The sequence below is a fragment of the Hyperoodon ampullatus genome, assembly GCF_949752795.1.
Source record: "Hyperoodon ampullatus genome assembly, chromosome: 3".
Classification (NCBI taxonomy): domain Eukaryota; kingdom Metazoa; phylum Chordata; class Mammalia; order Artiodactyla; family Ziphiidae; genus Hyperoodon; species Hyperoodon ampullatus.
The window spans coordinates 53,874,500-53,892,155 of record NC_136916.1 but is presented as its reverse complement, the minus strand read 5'-3'; the positions used below and the strand labels follow the sequence as shown (position 1 = coordinate 53,892,155).

Below are 17,656 nucleotides of genomic sequence, written 5' to 3'. Positions count from 1 at the left end.
CGGGGGCCATTTTAAACAATGAAATCACCAACAAAAAGCACAAAAAATGCAAAAGAAGTAACACTAAATAGCATGAAAGGACACTTGTTATAGTCTGAGAGCTGAAACAAGAATACAGAGCATCACCTTGTTTGACCTCAGCTGGGAACAAGTGCATCAGAAGACTGAATTTTTTGGTCACCCTGTGTGTGTGAATGACTGTGAAAGTGCCATGAGTATTGATTTTGGAGTTACAAATTAACTTAAAGGAGTAGATTAATTGGCAGATAGGGAATCCACAAATAACCAGAATCAAGTGTATTTATAGTATCTGTTTTAATGTCTGTGGTACTTAATTTATCAATTATTTCTAGATCTGTTTCTATTAATTAATTTTTCTCCTCATTTTGAATTGTGTTTTCTTGTTTCTTTGCATGTTTGGTAATTTTTTATTGGATACCAGACATTGTGAATTTTACCTAGTTGGGTGCTGGATATTTTGTATTTCGTTAATTGTATTATACGTAAACTTTGTTCTAGAATTCAGTTAAGTAACTTGAAAACAATTTGATTCTTTCAAGGCTTCCTTTTAAGATTTGTTAGGTGGGACCAGAACAGCCTTTAGTTTGTTTAGTATTCTATCTAATACCTTATGCATTACAAAGTTTTTTCATTCTGGCTTGTTGTAACACAAACTTCCCAACCCTTTGTGAGTTCTAAGGATTGTTCTGCCTGCTGCTTCTTGGTGATTCTTTCCCTAGCTTTGGATAGTTGCTGTATTAGCATCAGCTGAGGACTTGAGGGGAAGAGGACCCTCTGCACATTTCTGGAGTTCTCTATCTGTGTAGCTGTCCTCTTTCCATACAGATCTCCCCTTTCTGGATTCTGCCCTGTGAATTCTAGCCACTTTTGAACTCTCTACTCTGTCTCCGCCATTCAGACCACTGAGTTTGGCTTGAATTTACCCTCCCTCACCTGCAGTTTGGGAAATTCTTTCCAGGCAGTAAGCTAAGGCAGTTGTACACCTTGCCTCATTTGATTCCCTTCTCTCAGGGATCACCGTCCTACACTACCTATTGTCCAATATCTGTAGACTGTTGTTTGATCATTTTTGTCTGTTTTTTTAGTTGTTTAAGGTGAGGGTAAATCTAGTCTCTATTACTCTACCATGGCAAGGAGAAGTCCATCACATATATCAGGGCTATCACCACTGTAGCAGTAATGACATTTTTTTAAGCAAAAATGAGAGTTATAGTCTTCCCTCCCTCCCTCCATCCTTCCCTCTTTCCCTCCTTCCCTTCTTCCTTACTAATTCAATTTGAAAGCCATTAAGTGGGGCCAAGCTAGGGAGGCATTCATGGCAGCAGGGTACGGGAGGTGTGTGGCATGGTAGTCCAGCGTGGGTTGTCAGAGCCAGATTGGGGTGAAAAAAAACACCTCGTGTGTGGGGAGTGGCCTGGTATAAGGTTTTGGAGTCCAAGTGGGGCAAAGAAGTGTCCATATGGCCTGGCACTAGGTGTCAGAACCATATAGGGTGAAGAGGGCCTCCACTGGCAGCTGTCCACTGAGAGGGCCTTGGGACAGTGATGCTTCAGTAGCATGACACACACCTAGTGCCAAGATCCTATCTTTGAAATACCATTCTCTACTAGAAGGAACCTTGATCTTCTGAGAGAGAAATGGCTGATTTCAGGTCTCAGTATGAGATGAACCTAGAATAGCTTGTACCATAAATTGACAAAGTACTCAGAGAATGATGGGCACAGGCTTGAAGGGTATAGAAATCAGAGTGAAGGGGCATCCACTGGCCAAATCTGGGAGATGTGGGGCATAAAAATAAATAATAATTACAATAACAGACAATAACTCATGAATGCAATGACAATCCATAACCCTAGACTGATGGAGAAAGGAGAAGCTTTGCTTTAGAGTGGAATACCAACTGATGAATCTGAAAGCAATGATGGACTTAAAAAAAACCATCATTTTGTCAACCATCGTAATGATAATTAATTCAGCCAGTAAGCATAAATGGATGCAGAGTGAAACTGATGAAGAATGAGATATTTACCTATTCTCATAGTGTTTTCCCACAAATACTTATTAATTACAAAGAAAAAAAAAGTACCTTTACAGTGGAGAAACCTGGCAGATACCAGCTTAACTCAAGTGATCAAAGTTAACATCATCAAGTTAACCTTGTCAGACCCATCATAATGGGACAACATGAAATCATGAACCATCTAATAGAATGCTGTAAGAAGAGGGCAACGTCAGTTTTGTGCTACTCCTGCCAAAATGCACAACCTGAGTCTAATCATGAGGAAACAGCAGACATCAGATTGAGGGACTTTCTACCCTATAACTGGCCTGGAATCTTCAAAGTATCAAAGTGAAGGAGACTGAAGAGACATGAAAACTAAATGTAAAGATGATCCTGGATTAGATCCTTTGCTGTAAAGAACATTATCAGGACTTTGCTTGAAACTAGAATGGAATCTGGATTAGATGATAATTGTTAATTTCCTGACTTTGATAGTTGCGTTGTGGTTATACAGGAGAATGTTGTTATTTGTAAGAGTAATAGTATATTCAGGGAAGATGGAGCATTATGTCTGCTACTTACCCTCCAGTGGTTCAGGGGTAAAAGAATTCTTTGTACTATTCTTACAAATTTTTGTAAAGCTTGAAATTTTTTGTAAGTAGGAAACTATTTTTAAAAAAGAAAACATTAAACATTTTTTTCAGCAGGTTTGTTTCATAATAGCTACTTTATCTTTAAGAAAAACCTTAAAAAGCTATATCAAATTTAATCACATTTAGTTATTAGAGAATTCTTAGTAGAGTAACATTTCATTATATTTGGACACTATTAAGAAAATTGGGAATTATGGTTACTATAAGAATACTTTTTACTCATGGTGTATAGTGATATTTAGGACTTCTCTTTCTTTTGTCTCAGCCTTGTCAGACCCAAGCAGTAGACTTTCAACTTCTCCTCCTCCTCCAGCAATTGCAGTACCCTTGTTGGAAATGGGGTTCTCTCTCCGGCAGATTGCGAAAGCCATGGAAGCCACAGGTAGTATAATTTTTTTAAATGTTTTTTTAATTGGAGTATAATTGCTTTACAATGTTGTGTGAGTTTCTGCTGCACAGTGAAGTGAATCAGCCATATGTATACATATATCCCCTCCCTGCTGGACCTCCCACCTCTCCCCATCCCACCCATCTAGGTCATCACGGAGCACCGAGCTGAGCTCCCTGTGCTGTACAGCAGGTTCCCACTAGCTAGCTATTTTACACATGGTAGTGTATTTATGTCAAACCTAATCTCCCAATTCATCTCACCCTCCTCTTCCCCCCTGTGTCCACATGTCCGTTCTCTACGTCTGTGTTTCTGTTCCTGCCCTGCAAACAGGTTCATCTGTACCATTTTTCTAGATTCCACATATATGCATTAATATTTGATATTTGTTTTTCTCTTTCTGACTTACTTCAGTCTGTATGACAGACTCTAGGTCCATCCACATCTCTACAAATGACCCAGTTTCATTTCTTTTTATGGCTGAGTAATATTCCTTTATATATATGTACCACATCTTCTTATCCATTCCTCTGTCAATGGACATTTAGGTTGCTTCCATGTCCTGGCTATTGTAAATAGTGCTGCAGTGAACATTGGGATACATGTGTCTTTTTGAATTATGGTTTTCTCAGGGTATATGCCCAGTAGTGAGATTGCTGGATCATATGGTAATTCTATTTTTAGTTTTTTAAGGAACTTCCATACTGTTCTCCATAGTGGCTGTATCAATTTACATTCCCACCAACAGTGCAGGAGGGTTCCCTTTTCTCCACACCCTCTCCAGCATTTATTGTTTGTCGACTTTTTGATGATGGCCATTCTGACCAGTGTGAGGTGATACCTCACTGTAGTTTTGATTTGCATTTCTCTAATGATTAGTGATGTTGAGCATCTTTTCATGTGCCTCTTGGCCATCTGTATGTCTTCTTTGGTGAAATGTCTACTTAGGTCTTCCGCCCACTTTTTGATTGGGTTGTTTGTTTTTTTGATACTGAGCTGCATGAGCTGTTTGTATACTTTGGAGATGAATCCTTTGTCCGTTGTTTTATTTGCAAATATTTTCTCCCAATGTGTGGGTTGTCTTTTCGTCTTGTTTATGGTTTCCTTTGCTGTGCAAAAGCTTTTAAGGTTCATTAGGTCCCATTTGCTTATTTTTGTTTTCATTTTCATTACTCTGGGAGGTGGGCCATAAAAGATCTTGATACGATTTATGTCAAAGAGTGTTTTTCCTATGTTTTCCTCTAAGAGTTTTATCGTGTCCGGTCCTACATTTAGGTCTTTAATCCATTTTGAATTTATTTTTATGTGTGGTGTTAGGGAGTGTTCTAATTTCATTCTTTTACAGGTAGTTGTCCAGTTTTCCCAGCACCATTTACTGAAGAGGCTGTCTTTTCTCCATTGTTTATTCTTGCCTCCTTTATCATAGATTAGGTGACCACAGGTGCATGGGTTTATCTCTAGGCTTTCTATCCTGTACCATTGATCTATATTTCTGTTTTTGTGCCAGTACCTTGCTGTCTTGATTACTGTAGCTTTGTAGTTGGGGAGCCTGATTCCTCCAGCTCCGTTTTCTTTCTCAAGATTGCTTTGGCTATTCGGGGTCTTTTGTGTTTCCATACAAATTGTGAAATTTTTTGTTCTAGCTCTGTGAAAAATGCCATTGATAATTTGATAGGGATTGCATTGAACCTGTAGATTGCTTTGGGTAGAATAGTCATTTTCACAATATTGATTCTTCCAGTCCAGGAGCATGGTATATCTCTCCATCTGTTTGTGTCATCTTTGATTTCTTTCATCAGTGTTTTATAGTTTTCTGAGTACAGGTCTTTTGCCTCCTTAGGTAGGTTTATTCCTAGGTATTTTATTCTTTTTGCTGTGATGGTAAATGGGATTGTTTCCTTAATTTCTCTTTCTGATCTTTCATTGTTAGTGTATAGGAATGCAAGAGATTTCTGTGCATTAATTTAGTATCTTGCAACCTTACCAGATTCATTGATTAGTTCTAGTAGTTTTCTGGTGGCATCTTTAGGATTTTCTATGTATAGTATCGTGTCATCTGCAAACGGTGACAGTTTTACTTCTTTTCCAATTTGTATTCCTTTTATTTCTTTTTCTTACTATAACTTTTTATGTATCATTATATGCAGTTATGAGAAGCACCATCTTTATTAACGGCAGTTTGTTTTTTAAGAGGCCATAAAGGTTTGTAAGATTTTTAACACAAGATTCAATTACAGTGGCAACATAACAGACAGTCTTAAACTGATAGCATGAATAACTAATTATTTTGCCCAAAGTCAGTATTAGACCTTTTTTTCCCTCTGTTCAGGTGCTCGAGGAGAGGCTGATGCCCAGAACATCACTGTCCTTGCCATGTGGATGATAGAGCACCCTGGGCATGAGGATGAGGAGGAGCCCCAGTCAGGCAGCACAGCCGACTCAAGGCACGGAGCCGCAGTTGTAGGCAGTGGTGGGAAGTCAAATGATCCCTGCTATTTGCAGTCACCAGGAGACATACCATCAGCTGATGCTGCTGAAATGGAGGAAGGCTTTAGTGAAAGGTGAAATTCCAATTTCCATATTTCTGTTCCATGTGTTATAAATGGTACCCCAAGAACCCCATTATGTCCCTTCATAGATGCTTCTAATGGTATATAAGGTTGATAACTAGAGAGAGATGAAAAGGTGGACATTTCAGTTACAAGCTTATGTTTCTGTGAAGCACCCTTAACAATGACATGACAGGTTTTGACTTGAATGATGTTTTTATGAAATAAGGAAATAATTTTAATATAAAATTGCTGAAAAGAAGAAACTAAAAATTAAAATAAATTTATTCTGAAATAAAGTAAACATGTTGATAAAATAATTTGATTTTATATAAGAGATATAAACTAGAATGTTCATTTTAATATAAATTGACTTAAAGTAATGCATTGAATAGAAATGGACTTTTAAATCTTTTCTGTCTCTTAATATGGGTTTATATTTTCATTTCTTCTTTAGTTTTTAATATCCAGTACAATACACCCCTTTTTAAAGTTGTGAAATGAATTCTCTGATAATGCTTAGCCTAAAAAGAAATGTAATAAAATATTCTGTAATTCTTTCTAAAATCCTCCCCCTTCAGCACTTCTTATGACTTTAAATCTTCGTTTCATTTTAGCTCATGAAGTTCTATGGGGGGCTTGTGTCTTATATTAATATGCAGACTTTTTCTGACAAGCTCAGTGAATATTTTCATAACTTATTTTGAAATACCTGTTTTTCCAAGGCAAGGATTCCCAATCGTTTCAATTTTTAAGTATTTAATCATTTAGGATTTAGTTAAGGCCATTGACCTCATTTGAATTTAAACTTGCATTAAGCGTAATTTCATTGTTGGTATATTTCAAAACTAGATAAAATTATTGCTCAGGGCAATATGACATATTTATAAGCCAGACACAAAAGATATGTTTCAAAACATATTTTGTTCTTGATAATATTTGGAGGAAAAAGTACTACAAGCAAGCTTGCACCTGTGCTTTCTGTTCATGATGATTTTTTAAAATGTGTGTTGCTTTCAAACTTGCTCTTTTAGCCCTGATAATCTGGATCATGTAGAGAATGCAGCTTCTGGAAGTGGACCACCCGCTAGGGGTCGCTCAGCAGTTACAAGAAGGCACAAGTTTGATTTAGCTGCTCGAACATTGCTAGCAAGAGCAGGTAAGTATATGTTTCACATCCTTCTCTTGGCGAAAGTATTATACAGTTTGTTTATATTTTAAAGTAAATGTAAAAGCAACATTAAAGAAGATGTAAACTAATGATACTAAGTATTCAGTACCTCCACATTAAAAGAGCAACTATTTGCATATTACTTTCTATGGATTTATATAATTTTAGTCACAGCATACATTCATAGATTTATTTTTAAGTTCCCTCTGGGTGCAGAAGGCTATACTGGTCACTTGTAAATATTGAGAAATTTCATAAATGCTCTCTCTGCCCTCAAAATACTTATAATTTAAGAAGTGAAGATGCATGTTTAAGACATCACTGATGAGAAGGAGCTAGAGAGAGCACTGTGCCAAAGTAGGCACTGGCTTTTCTGATGTACTTTGTGAATTTTAGGGCTTCACTACTAGGTAAGGCCCAGATAAGCAAAAATATATTTTTTCATTACCTTAGTAAATATTTTTAAGATTATGTTCTGGGCATGTGAAATTTAAATTATAGGGAATAGGGCCTCCCTGGTGGCGCAGTGGTTGAGAGTCCGCCTGCCGATGCAGGGGATACGGGTTCGTGCCCCGGTCTGGGAGGATCCCATGTGCCGCGGAGCGGCTGGGCCCGTGAGCCATGGCCGCTGGGCCTGCGCGTCCGGAGCCTGTGCTCCACAACGGGAGAGGCCACAACAGTGAGAGGCCCGCATACCGCAAAAAAAAAAAAAAAATAAAAAATAAATAAATAAATTATAGGGAATATATTTTCCAAACTAAAATCTAGAATATGTCATTTGTCAAAACAGAGTTTAATCTTTGAACTATTAAAACGTAAATAATGATTCAGTAATTTATGGAAACAGAAAAATTGAGACTGTCCTAGAACATATAGGATGTGTATTTAATATATAATGAAAGCGACTGACAAAAAAAAAAACTAAAAGGATAATAACAGCTCATATTTATTGAGTGTTCTTCTATATAACAAACATTATGAAATATTTTACATAGATTATCTTATTTAAACCTGTCAGCAGCTCTGCAGGGTATGAATACTCTTATCCCCATTTCATGGAAGAGGAAACACATATGTTAGGTAAAGTTTTATGTTTATGGTTTGGAATCCAATAAGTCAGCTGAGGTAGGCTCTCACCTGCATTGTATGGCAGTTAAGAACTGGCAAAATATTCAGAATTATTTTATACATGCAAATAAAATGCCTTTCTTGTTTTGTTCTGAGCGGGGTTATACCGCTCTGTGCAGGCCCATAGGAATCAAAGTCGGAGAGAAGGAATATCTTTGCAACAAGACCCAGGGGCATTGTATGACTTTAATTTAGATGAGGAATTGGAAATTGATCTTGATGATGAAGCGATGGAAGCTATGTTTGGACAAGACCTGACCAGTGACAACGATATTCTGGGAATGTGGATCCCAGAGGTACTGGATTGGCCTACCTGGGTGTGTGTGACTGCAGCGGGGGCTGCTCTGACTTATTTTCCTGCCCTCCTGTTCATACAGCTTACTAATAACAGCATTTCCTAGAGTTGTAACACTCTGAAAAGTCTGACATCTCATCCTAAAGTTTGGGGCTTTAACACTGGAGGTTACTTTGATGCCTACAAACTAGTAAGAAAAAGTCTCTCTTGTTGCTTTCTCTGTGCGATTTTATTGCTTCTCTCCCCAGACTAGATGAATAGAGCCGTGCTGTGCTAATTTGATTTCTGATGTCAAAGATAGATTACAAAATAGGCATCAGGTCCCAGTCAGCTCTGCTGGGTGTTTAACATGGCTACTGTGCTTACCTTGCTATCTGAATGCATGCTCTTCTTCTTTATAGGTTCTATTTAATCACTGTAATGCCTCATTCTAGGAACCAGTGCCACCTAGATCTTGTAAATGCCTCCATCCAAGGGCAGGGTACATGATGGGTTTGTATGTTTACATTGTTTAGCATTACACTTTTTGTAGCAGGGAAACAGAAGTTCACAGGTATAAGTTCTATAGGAAAGAGCATATACCATATTATGTTAATAAGATAAATGAATCCAAATGACTTCTTAGAAATTCAGAAAATAGATGTGCATGTTATGATAAACATGTTATGCATGTTTATATTTAATAAATAAAACCAAGATGAAAGTAGTTTTCATTGGAGGGATTTTAAATCATTTGAGATGGGGCAAATTGTCATTTTTATTAATAACTTTTTTCTCAGTAGGATAGTCAGTTACTTTTATTGTCACTTATTAGTGTGAGGAAGGGGCAAAGAATACCTTCAGACCGTGTGATCTGGATTTTGATTTGAAAGAACTTTGTTATATAGCCTTGATGAACATCTTGCAAATATTCCAGCATATGTAAACAAAGTTGTTAATTTAATATAATAAATTATCTGTTTACCTCTTCTTAATTTTATGTTAACTTGACTAATAATTTGATATGAAATTATTTTGTGCAGCATGTTTGTGAGTCTGAAGACAGGGAAGAAGTGGTGGTATGTGAACTGTGTGAGTGCAGTGTTGTCAGCTTCAATCAGCACATGAAGAGAAATCACCCAGGCTGTGGGCGCAGTGCAAACCGCCAGGGCTATCGCAGCAACGGCTCCTATGTGGATGGCTGGTTCGGTGGTGAATGTGGGAGTGGAAATCCATACTACCTGCTATGTGGCAGCTGCAGGGAAAAGTACTTAGCCCTGAAGACCAAATCCAAGGCAACAAGTTCTGAAAGGTACCTTGAAATTGGATAGATAACCATACCCTCTGATCGAAGTATATAAAGTATCTCTCATTAAGACATGGGAATTGTAGCTTTTTTAATGTGAGGAGTAACCTTTAACCTTTCCTTTATAAAGTCCTATGATTGCTGAATTGGGGACAAGGATGAGGGAGGTGGAAGAATTCAAGTTCCTGCCAGAGGTGGGAGCCTGTAGTCTGGGAACAGTGGTATGGCCTCAGGTCCTTCACTGGAGTTTGACTGTGTTAACCTTTAATTTGTTGTCAAGTTGTGAGTGGGACCCTTGCTTTAACCTTCAGGAGGCTTATGTTCAATTTTTTTCTTTGGTGTTTCTCACCATAGTTTTGACGTCTTAAGGTTTTTTTTCTTGATGAAAAATATAGACTGTTCAGATTAAATGAGCTTCCATGAAAATATTACTTCTTTATACCCTTGAATAGCAACTGTTTGCTGTTGAGTAGGGTTTTTGCCCTTATTGTCAACTATTAAAGTCTTTAAGGTGTTCTGGAATAGGTTTTGATTAAAAGACTTACGTAGGTAACCTAGAAACCTCCCCAGTATTTTGGTAAAATAGTCATTGATTTTGTAAACACTTACATACCAGTAGTTTTTATTACATTAGCCCATAACATGAAATACTCTTTTTTATTTTGTGTTGCTTTATTAATGACTTTTTAAAATGTCCTAATGACATAATTTGCACTTTGGGGCACTAACTGTTTTATATAAAAACACAATGTTCTTCGTGTTTGGTGCAGGTACAAGGGACAAGCTCCAGATCTAATTGGCAAGCAGGACAGTGTGTATGAAGGTAGTTGTGAGAGCTTCTTTATTTCACATGTATTTTTGTATGTACCTTCTGCTTAACATCTGTTACTAAAACTTACCTTCATATGTTTGTTTGTATTTATGTACATGTTAACTTAAACTTCCCCCCAAAAGTTCAAGATAGTTTGGTAGCAACAGCCCTAGTTTTAAAAGTCAAAGGAAAATGACCTGGGTCCTAATACTAGCTTTGCCACAGAATGTTAATTTCTGGTGGCATACATATTTTTTCAAAGTAGGGAAAGTGTGTAGTACATTTTGAATTTCCATCCTAATTGAGGAAAGTAAAAGACAAAAAATTGAAGTGAGCATCAGTTTATCTGGAGCATTCATTTATTTGAAGTAACTCATTTCCTAATGATTATGGACAGGGTCAAGAACTTTTTGTTGGCCCCATAACAATATTTTTTATTCGTTGAAACCTCCATTACCAACTGTAACATGTGCTTTTGGTTTAAATGGATTTGACTGCTCTGCCTCCCTTTCCCTTAGTCTCACTATAACTCAGGAGTGCAGTTTGGTTGGGTCACCAGGAGATGGTGCCGTAGTTCATTTTGTAGGCGGTTGGCTTTCAGTCCATCTGCATTTTAGACATATCTCACAATAACCATTGCCAGCAGAGTTATTTCATGTTTATATTCACATACCATACACTTCTTTATTTAAATTCCAGAAGACTGGGACATGTTGGATGTTGATGAAGAGGAAAAGCTAACGGGTGAAGAAGAGTTTGAATTACTCGCTGGACCACTTGGTTTAAACGACCGCCGCATTGTACCAGAACCAGTCCAGTTCCCTGACAGCGATCCGTTGGGAGCATCAGTAGCAATGGTAACAGCGACCAACAGTATGGAAGAGACTCTGATGCAAATAGGTAAACTTGAAATGCTGATTGGCATGGATTTTATAGAGTCTATATTAATTTGCTTCTTAGAAAGGTAAATAATAATAATAAGGTAAAGGTTAATAATAATAAGAGTTCAACATTTCCTATCCCATCAAGTATCTTTAGCCAGTTATTCTAATGTTTTGAAGGTATAGTATAATACTAAGTTTCTGATATTTTCTTTTTATAAAATGTTGAAGTGATAAAAAGAAAGTTTATAAAATGTAGGGGTTTTTGTTTGTTTGTTTGTTTTAAACTTTGTGTTAAGAGAAACCTGGAAATGAATAAAAACTATTTTGCAGTATTTTTTAATTTCGGTGCGAGGGTATGGTAACTTTTTGCTGTATGGAATATTAAATAAAGAATTGGCACAGTACTGGTGACTCAGCCCTTTATGTGTACTCAAAGCATATTTTAAAAACTATATCTTTCCTATATTTGTTAATATCAGTAGAAGTGATACATGAGCAAAAATAAATAAAACCAAAAAATTTAAGAATCATATTTTTCCTATAATAGATTATTGACTTAGAAATGTTCATTTCTCCCAAGCAATTTTCTGTATAACAAAGTTCCAGATGAGCAAAGCACATTGATTTGCTTTATTTCCTGGTAGCCTAGAACCTAGGTAGAATGGAAAATTTTTTCAGTAGTCCGGCTGTTTTTTTTCTTACCTTCTTATAAACTAAGCAAAATGTTATTTTTTTTCAGGTTGCCATGGCTCTGTAGAAAAGAGTTCCTCTGGGAGAATAACATTAGGTGAACAGGCAGCTGCCTTAGCAAACCCTCATGACCGGGTGGTGGCTTTAAGGAGAGTGACTGCTGCTGCTCAGGTTCTTCTGGCCAGAACCATGGTCATGAGAGCTCTGTCTCTTCTCTCAGTCAGGTAAGTGTTATTTTGTGTCAAAAGATGTTAAGTTAGCTTCTAGTATGTATTAGACAGGAGTCTGGTATTGTTTGGGAGGATAGAAGTTTTAGAAACTTGAATAGCTACTGTTGAATGAAAGAAGTTAGACATAGTCATCATTATTATTCATTCATTCAGTCAGTCAGTCATTCAGTTAATGCTTAGCTCTTTTTAGGTAGAAAATATTGCCGTTACAGTAACTGAGTAAACTGAAAATTTTATTTTATTATCTGAAATGGGAAACCAAGGCTGTTGATCCATTTGGTGTAGGGTCAAAATAAAAGGTCGACTGAGTTTTTCTGCAGAGTTTACCAACTGTGTAGCTAAGTCAGCCTGTATATTCCATCGTGGAGACTCTTGCTATGCTCAAACTGTGGAGCATAATGTTAAAAAAGGAAAGAGTGCCAAGAATACCTAAAAGACATCCATTTAGGAAATGATTAAGTAGGGGTATTTAAAAGTAAAACATGAAGACAGAAGGACCCTGAAAGAAAAACTCAAAGTTTAGATGAGGACGTCCCTGGTGGCACAGTGGTTAAGAATCCGCCTGCCAATTCAGGGGACACGGGTTCAAGCCCTGGTCCGGGAAGATCCCACATGCCGCGGAGCAACTAAGCCCGTGTGCCACAACTACTGAGCCTGCGCTCTAGAGCCCATGAGCCACAACTACTGAGCCTGGGCTCTAGAGCCTGCAAGCCACAGCTACTGAAGCCCGTGCACCTAGAGCCCGTGCTCTGCAACACAAGAAGCCACCTCAATGAGAAGCCCGTGCACCACAACGAAGAGTAGCCCCTGCTCGCCACAACTAGAGAAAGCCTGAGCGCCACAACGAAGACCCAACACAGCCAAAAATAAATAAACAAAATTTTTTTTAAATGGATATTTAAAAAAATATTTAGATGAGACTATATGGGGTTGGCTCAAGACTAGACAGTTCGGACTGTGGAAAATGAAGTTCAGAAACTGACTCACACATGTAGATAAACATTTGATTTATGACAGTGCTTACATTACAGAGCAATGAGGAAAGGATGGTCTTTTCCGTAACTTGGGCTAGGTCAGATGGTTTATTCACTTAAGGAAAAAAAATGAGTCTTGGCCCCAACCTCAAACTATATAAAGCAAGTATTTCCAAGTGGCTCTTAGGTCTAAATGTGAAATGTAAATCAATAAAGTTTCTATAAGATAACAGGGGAAGATTTTATTCTTGATCTTGGAACAACCAGAGGTTTCTTAAGTCACAAAAGACATTCACTTTAAGGAAAACAATTGATAAATTGGACTACATTAAAAAAGAACTTCTGTTTAGCAAGCCATTTAGGAAGTAAAAAGGCAAAAAAGTTAAAGGGAAAAAAAAACACTGAATGGGAGATGATCTTAGCAATGCATGTAACCAACAAAATACGTAAAGAATTCTTATAAACCAGTAAGAGAAAGACAGGCAACCCAAAAGAAAAATGGACATAATGACAAAAGAGGCTCTCAAAATGGCCAATAAACATGAACAATGAGATGTTCAGTCACATTAGTCTTCAGAGAAATGAAAATGAAAACCCCATGAGATACTACTACACACCCATCAGAATGGTTAAAATTTAGAAGACTGGGGGGAAAAAGTGATCGTGACGGTGTGGAACACTTAGAACTCTCGTACACTGTTGGTGAGAAAATAAATTGGGACAGTTACTTTGGAAGACTCTTTGATAGTACCAACTAAAGGTGAATATTAGCATACTCTGTGACCCAGAAAAACACTTCTGGGTATGTATCCAACAGAAATGCTTACATATGTGCACCCAAAGCCATATTTTTGGCTGCGTTGGGTCTTCGTTGGCTGCATGCGGGCTTTCAGTAGTTGTGACGAGCGGGGGCTACTCTTTGTTGCGGTGCGCGAGCTTCTTGTGGTGGCTTCTCGTTGCGGAGCACGGACTATAGGCTCGCGAGCTTCAGTAGTTGTGGCACATGGGCGCAGTAGTTGTGGCTCGCGGGCTCTAGAGCGCAAGCTCTGTAGTTGTGGCGCAGGAGCTTAGTTGCTCCACGGCTTGTGGGATCTTCCCGGACCAGGGCTCAAATCTGTGTCCCCTGCATTGGCAGGTGGATTCTTAACCACTGCACCACCAGGGAAGTCCCTGTACATTGCTCTTTTAGGCTTAATGCTGTTGCACACTTAACAGACTACAGTGTAGTGTAAACATGACTTTTACATGCACTGGGAAACCAAAAATATTTGTGTGACTTTCTTTATTGCAATATTCATTTTATTGTGATGGTCTGGAACTGAACCCGAACATCTCCACAGTATGCCTCTGTGTCAATGAAAATAATAACTGCTGCTGTAATGCAACAATGTGGATGAATCTTACAAGCATAATGCTGAGTAAAAGCAGCCAGACAGAAGAGAATACATACTTTATTATTCTATTTATATGAAGTTCAGAAACAGGCAAAACTGGTTTATGGCCTTAAAAAGTTGGAATAGTGGTTACTTTTGAGGGCCTAGAGACTGAGAAGGGCCCAAGCAGTCTTCTGGGGTATTGGTAATGTTCTGTTTCTTGATCTGGAAGGTGGTTACATAGGTTTGTTCAGTTTGTGAAAATTCATGGTTTGTAAACATTTCTGTAAGTTATACTTTGGTAATTCAGGTATACTTAAGTATGTCAATATTTATTAAAATAAAAAAGTTTCAAAGCAGTTTCCAGCTTACATAATATTTTTGGACATCTCTAAGGACATGTATGACTAATGATAGTGCAGCTTGCCTTTTATTTTGGTTGTTGGTGCTATGGATGATATGTGGTCCCTTAAATTTATTTTCTTTATGCATTTAAAGTGTTTTCCTTTCCTGGCAGTGGTTCCAGTTGTAGCCTGGCTGCTGGTCTTGAATCTCTGGGGCTTACAGATATCCGAACGTTGGTTCGATTAATGTGCTTGGCTGCAGCAGGGAGAGCTGGCCTCTCCACCAGCCCTTCCGCCATGGCAAGCACTTCAGAACGCTCACGAGGTGGGCACAGCAAGGCCAACAAGCCCATTTCTTGCCTGGCCTATCTGAGCACAGCAGTGGGATGTCTAGCATCAAACACTCCTAGTGCTGCAAAACTCCTGGTGCAGTTGTGTACACAGGTAGGATAGTTTTCAGTGCTTTTCTTATTGCATTGCTTATTTCCAGCCAATTCTTAAAAAATCTTTTGAGATAAAATCTTCTTTTTGCTCCAAAATTATATGTAAAAATTAAACCTGTTTGTTCTGATTGCCTCTTCAGAACTTGATTTCTGCTGCAACAGGGGTAAATCTAACCACGGTTGATGATCCAATTCAGCGAAAGTTTCTACCTAGCTTTCTCCGAGGAATTGCTGAAGAGAATAAGCTTGTAACCTCCCCAAATTTTGTTGTAACTCAGGCCCTTGTGGCATTACTAGCAGACAAAGGGGCCAAACTGAGACCTAATTATGATAAGTCAGAAGTTGAAAAGAAAGGTAAGTTTCATACGATTTAAATATGCAGTCTTCTAATCAATTTGATACATTTTTAAAAATATGTTTTTGCATTGTTGTATGTGATGAATTACATAACATCATGTATACTTATTAAGTTAGATCATAAGAAAAGTGCATGGATACTTTTTCATTGTGCCTGGAAACAAATATTAGAAAATGTACCAAATTAGTCATGGTTTGATTAGATTATTTTATTAGATTATGGTTTGGGTCACCATAGATAATAATCCTGGTAGGCTTCCTGAATATAATTTATATAAAGTAGTGCTATTTTTTTCTTTGTCTTAAGATGATACAATTTGAAGGGACTACTTAAACATAGTATTTACCCTTCTCTTCATCAGGACCATTTGGCCAAGAGAGATGGGCTTTTGGATCTATCAGTGCATTTCCTTGACTGGCTATTAAGATCACTTTTTTAAAATTTATTTATTTTTAATTTATTTATTTTTGGCTGGACTGGGTCTTCGTTGCTCTGCAGACTTTCTCTAGTTGCTGCACGTGGGGGCTACTCTTCGTTGCGGTGCACAGGCTTCTCATTGTGGTGGCTTCTCTTGTTGCGGAGCACGGGCTCTAGGTGCACGGCCTTCAGTAGTTGTGGCTCGCGAGCTCAGTAGTTGTGGCTCACGGGCTCTAGAGCGCAAGCTCAGTAGTTGTGGTGCACGGACTTAGTTGCTCCATGGCACGTGGGATCTTCCCGGACCAGGGCTTGAACCCATGTCCCCTGCATTGGCAGGTGGATTCTTAACCACTGCACCACTAGGGAAGTCCCTAAGATCATTTTGAGCAGCAGAAGCCAAACTCTAATTCTTCAGGGCATGCTCCCTCTGCCCTGGCCTTAAAATGATTTCTGTTGCATTCTCAGTCGGTGTATCCTTAGAGCAAAGACTATTGATTAGTGTATATAAATGTACATTTGCAGTGAATCAGATTTAATATAGAATTTGATGTGAGATAAATGCTTTATACCTTGTATGCATATCTTAGTGAAATGATTGCTTGAAAAAGTGCTAATTCTTAAAAGATAGTTTAACCCATTTTTGTTTGTTCACCACCACCAGCTCTCACCTGGGCATCATTTCATTGTTTTGTTTAAGCAGGTTTAACTGCCCAATTGTATGCCCATCCTTCCTATGATCCTTCTGCTGTAGGCCCTCTGGAGCTGGCTAATGCCCTGGCAGCCTGCTGCCTCTCCTCCAGGCTATCCTCACAGCATAGGCAATGGGCTGCTCAACAGCTTGTGCGCACTCTTGCTGCACATGACCGCGACAACCAGACTACTCCACAAACACTCGCTGATATGGGAGGAGATCTCAGAAAATGCTCCTTTATCAAATTGGAGGCTCATCAAAACAGAGTATGTATTTTGACCCCCAAGTGTGTCAATCACCTTATGTAAGATAAAATAGTTTCTCCTCTTCTCCAAGAGCTTAAAGTTCAGATCATGGGTGTGTGTATGTGTGTCTCTCTCTTTCTTTCTCTCTCTTACATACCCACACACACACAAACACACACACAAGCTAAATTATCAGTTATTTGTCTGGTAGTTACCAACTCTCCTTTCTCTACATGTGTATGTTGTATACTATATGATATAATATTATACAAATGGGAAAATCAGATGGGGGATGAGAAGAAAACCAAAGGAATGGCCTCACAAAAGATGAGGGTTTATACGTGCAAGAAAAGAAGCAATTGGTCTCCCTGTTTTAATCTAACCCACTGAGCTCCTGAGCAGTGACAAGGGCAGTTTAGGAAATGAAGACTGACCTCTATTTTACCAATTTAATCATTTCTTAGTCTGTGTAATTAGTTTTATAAAACATGCTGAATATTTCTATTTTATTGAATTAAATAAATGTTTTTTAATTAAATAAGCATGTGTAGTAAAGATTGTGAACAGGTCTAAGATAACTCAAATGAGTTTGGGCATAGTACTTTAAAGCTATACTTCAAGTAGGTGTATATTTACAAGCCAGTTAGAAAAGAATGAGACCATGCATGTTGTTTTATAACATGTATACTTTTCTTTTACAATTT

At 38.1% G+C, this 17,656-nt stretch overlaps 1 protein-coding gene across 1 annotated transcript in view; it reads left to right on the top strand.

Annotated features, from left to right (window-relative positions):
- Positions 1–17,656, top strand: part of HERC1 (HECT and RLD domain containing E3 ubiquitin protein ligase family member 1) — a gene marked incomplete at its 5' end in the record, with an annotated part of 168,081 nt that overhangs the window by 101,055 nt on the left and 49,370 nt on the right. The window contains 11 exons of the mRNA XM_079700457.1: positions 2,942–3,058; positions 5,394–5,625; positions 6,648–6,772; positions 8,009–8,229; positions 9,230–9,498; positions 10,263–10,315; positions 11,003–11,203; positions 11,927–12,101; positions 14,972–15,242; positions 15,382–15,595; positions 16,768–16,973. Coding sequence (XP_079556583.1) covers positions 2,942–3,058; positions 5,394–5,625; positions 6,648–6,772; positions 8,009–8,229; positions 9,230–9,498; positions 10,263–10,315; positions 11,003–11,203; positions 11,927–12,101; positions 14,972–15,242; positions 15,382–15,595; positions 16,768–16,973 — 2,084 coding nt within the window. The remainder of the gene's footprint in view (positions 1–2,941; positions 3,059–5,393; positions 5,626–6,647; positions 6,773–8,008; positions 8,230–9,229; positions 9,499–10,262; positions 10,316–11,002; positions 11,204–11,926; positions 12,102–14,971; positions 15,243–15,381; positions 15,596–16,767; positions 16,974–17,656) is intronic.